The sequence below is a fragment of the Littorina saxatilis genome, linkage group LG12 (assembly GCF_037325665.1).
Source record: "Littorina saxatilis isolate snail1 linkage group LG12, US_GU_Lsax_2.0, whole genome shotgun sequence".
Taxonomy (NCBI): Eukaryota; Metazoa; Mollusca; class Gastropoda; order Littorinimorpha; family Littorinidae; genus Littorina; species Littorina saxatilis.
Genome location: NC_090256.1, coordinates 25,854,809 through 25,858,819, shown reverse-complemented (window position 1 = coordinate 25,858,819; position 4,011 = coordinate 25,854,809). Strand labels below are relative to the sequence as shown.

The window sequence follows — 4,011 nt, the reverse complement described above, 5'->3', positions numbered from 1 at the left end:
TCTGGGGAAACACCAATGAAAAGAGCCGAAGAATCCCCGAGCGTTTCTATTGGGTTTGCTTTTGATTATCCATGTATAACCTGCTTCCTGCAACTATGGTAACCGGGGATTTATTGCCTGGAGAACATGAGATTTATTTCCCAGGTGCTTGTGAATTAAAACTCGTGAAAATGATGACAATATCGGAGGTCATACGTTCAGCGGCCCAAGCAACATTGATTACTTGCCACACAGTAGTTCTTGTTGTTGTCAACGCCAATTCGGCCATATCACAGCGAGGGCAGCGTCGCCGACGCGCTCTGACTCGACCAAATGCACAGCAAACGTATTACCTGTTTTAAAATACAGCTGGCTGAGCAAACAGTACTGTTGTATACCGTTTGGTGTTGCTGTTTAAAACTGGTCCTGTCATCAACTGACCGATAGGGTCATGAACGGCCCCTGACACGACCAGAGACAATGAACTATAAACGCAACCTGTTTCACATACAATCAGTATATTCCACACAACAGCGGACATAAAAAGTACTGTTGTATATCGTTTGAAACTGCACTTGGAGAGAAAGAAGTCTGTTTTATATCTTTGATGTCGCTGTTGAAAACTTGGATGTTGTTGTTGAAAAGAAGTACTGTACACGATTGACGCGGGTCATCGGCGGCCACGGGGACGTCCACAGAGAATACGCTGAAAGGCCCTGCGGAAGTCCCGGTTGAAGACAGTGTAGATGATGGGGTTGAGCGCCGAGTTGCAGTAGCCGATCCAAAAGAAGACGGTGAAGACCATATAGGGAATACAGCCCACGCAGAAGGCGGAGACGACGTAGAGCAGGAAGAAGGGCAACCAGCACAGGATGAAGGACGCCATCACAACACCCAGCACCAGCGTCGCGCGGCGCTCTCGTGCCTTGGCCAGTTTACGCTTGTGGCGCTCCGCCGAGAAAAAGTCCGTGGTTTTGTTGGCGTTGGTGGTGGATTCCTCTCTGTCATCTCCTCCTCCTCCGGCTCGCGCGGCCTTTTTGTGGGCTTTTTTCTTGTGCAGGGTTTTCAGCGGCGACTCTCCGCCCACCTTCCCGTTGTTGGTGTTGGGAAACAGCTGTCTCTTGAGACTGCCGAACAGACCCAAGTTCTGAGTAGAGTCTTTGTCTCCACTAAATGACGATGTCGCGCAACCACCGCTACTATCCGCGTTGGTACCGTTCTGTTTTGGCTCCATGATTTTGAACTGCTGGATTGCGCCGTTGTCCTGCGGGGTCTGTGCCTCTATCGTCACTGGCGTCCTGACTCCGCTGTCGTTGGTAGGAGAGTTCGTCCTCATGGACCTGCTGCTGTTGCTGTGGCTGAACTCAGCGGCTGTGGCGGTGTTGATGGCAGTGTGGGTAGGGGTGGTCGTGTCGTAGGTCTGAAACTGATGATGGTGATGGTGGGGATATGAAGGAGGAGGTGGGAGGGGGAGGTCCATGGAAGAGTCTGTGTCGGTGGTGGTGGTGGGCATGCTGTAGAATCCGAACCTGCTGCGGTCCATGGAGTTGAGGGCAGGTCCCCCGGCCAGGAGAGCGTCACACGAGTCAGAGTCTGTGGAGATGAGCTTGGTCAGCTCGTCGCTGCGCAACGCTCGGCACGGCAAGGACAGCGATCTTGTCCTGAAGTCCACGAACCTGTCCCGCTGAAAGCTGCCCTCGTCCTCTGAGGTGAGGCCTGGGGTCAGGTCATCGTCCAGAATCTCGTTGGCGCACCTGCACTCTGACGCCCCCACTGCGTGTCGTTCTACTGCCCTTTCTTCTTCGTCGTCATCTATCTCCACCTCGTCCACTGAGGACGACTGCAAGGGATGCACCTGCAACATGGGCCACGAATGAAGTTAGCGGTCAAAAGAACTAGCCATATGCAAAATGTTACTTTCAGTTTTTGTTTTTTTTACGTGATTCGCGAGTTCTTTTGAAATAACTCAAAACGTATAGACATGACCCATACTCATGTGCACTACGATATCCATACATATATCTAGACACTTGGGGTAAAGCAGACGATCAGACAGCGAAAATCATAGCTACTTAAATTAAGTTTAACTTCCACGAATTTTATCACGATAAAAACAATATTTGATTTTCTCCATAAAAAGTGTGATATGATTAAATCATGCTGTGAAAAGAACCCACATTTTTTAGCAAGGTAAACTACAGCACGCAAACGCTTGCACACACGTACGCACGCACGACCGCGTTAACACACACACACACACACACACACACACACACACACACACACACACACACACACACACACACACACAGGGCCGGACCAAATGAGTTGTAAGGGGGGAGGGGTTCCTCCTTTTTTGGGGGGGCAAATCAGCGAAGTGGCGAAGCCACAAGCGCGCGCCTGCAAAGCAGGCGCGCGAACTAGGGGGGTCCGGGGGCATGCTCCCCCGGAAAATTTTTGAAAAACGGTTAAAATCTGTGCAATCTGGTGCATTCTGGGCCTTGTTTTGAGGGTTAAGAGCAGCATTGTTTTGGTGCTAAAACTAGTAAAAGTCAAAGCAAGGTACATGCTTTTTCCAGGGGTGGGGTTCCGGAACCCCTGGAACCCCCCCCCCTGGGTCCGGCCCTGCACACACACACACAATCTCTCCCTGGTTTGTGTTACCTTCAGATGGTTGTTCTCTTTGTTTTCCTTGACGACGTCGTCATGACGCCTAGCGACATTTTCCAGGGATTGCCCGTGTATCTGCTGCTGGTTCTGTGGTTGTTCTGGCTGCAGCAGCTGTTGCTTCTGTTGCTCCTTCTCCTTCTGCTGCTGCTGCTGGTCGGTCCCGCTAGACTCGGTGGAGTTTTTCTGCTCGCTCTTGTCGGTCTGCTGGCCTCGGGGCGCCTTGGACACGTTCTTGCGAGCGCGGGCCTTGGCGGCCTGGTAGATCTTGAAGTAGACGAAGACCATGATGAAGGCCGGGATGTAGAAGGACCCCATGGAGGAGTACAGCACGTAGCCGATGTCTTCGCTCAGGGCGCAGACTGGCCAATCAGAGTAAGGATCCGGGGCCGGCTGGTTCCAGCCGATCAGCGGCGGTATGCAAATGGCGGCGGAGACGAACCAGACGATGAAAATCATGATGGCGGCGCGTTTAGGTGTCCGCTGCCTGGAGTAGTGGAGGGCCTTGGTGATGGACCAGTAGCGGTCCAGGGAGATGAGGCACAGGCTGTTAATGGACGCCGTGCACAGCAGAACGTCCGCCGCCTTCCACACCTCGCAGAACACTGTCCCGAAGTGCCAGTAGCCCATCAGCTCGTTGGCTAGGGAGAAGGGCACCACCAGAAGCCCCAGGAGAAAGTCAGCTAGGGCCAAAGAGCCGATGAAGTAGTTCTGTGTGCCCTTGAGGTTCTTGTCCTTCCAGATGGCCCACATGACCATGTAGTTGCCCACCACGATGACGAGAATCACCAGCGTCACCACCACGCTAGCGCAGATGATGTGCGCCCACGTGTAGCCGCTCGGGTAGCCCGCCGGGTAGAACGGCTCCGCTGACGTCATTGCCATTGACGTCATGGCGGAGGTCGTGGTCAGGTTGACGTCACTCAGGTTCCACCAGCCCCCCTGCTGCTGGTCGCCGGTGACGGCTGCAACGACGACGCTGTCGTTGTCGTTGTCCGTGACGAAGGAGAGGGGGGAGGGGGTGTTGTAGGAGGTCCGTGCCAGGTGAGCGGGAGGGGGAGCGGGAGTGTAGTGGGCGGAGTGTACGGGGAGGGTTGGGAGGTCAGACCCCGCCCCCTTGGATACAGACACGAAGGGCGGGGGACGGAAGGTGGAGCGGGTGGTTAGTGTCCGCATGGTGATGATTATCACTTACACAGCACTTGAACGCATGCCACACAGACTGCTCCCTCGCCTCTTACTTCATGTTGCTTGAAGTTTTACACAGAACGTTGACCAACACTTCTTTTACAAAATGTCAGAATACACTGATCGAAATGCTACATGAACGTAATGTGTGCTACGCACACGGTTTTGCACTTTTGT

General features: G+C 53.4%; 1 protein-coding gene across 1 annotated transcript; it reads right to left on the bottom strand.

The window, feature by feature from the left end:
• Positions 1 to 640: 640 nt before the first annotated feature.
• Positions 641 to 3,681, bottom strand: LOC138983055 (alpha-2A adrenergic receptor-like). Its single transcript, XM_070356458.1, has 2 exons — positions 2,644 to 3,681; positions 641 to 1,834 (listed from the first exon to the last, which is right to left on the bottom strand). Exons 1-2 carry the CDS (start codon positions 3,538 to 3,540, stop codon positions 650 to 652), a joined length of 2,082 nt encoding a protein of 693 aa, XP_070212559.1. The 5' UTR covers positions 3,541 to 3,681; the 3' UTR covers positions 641 to 649.
• Positions 3,682 to 4,011: the final 330 nt, after the last annotated feature.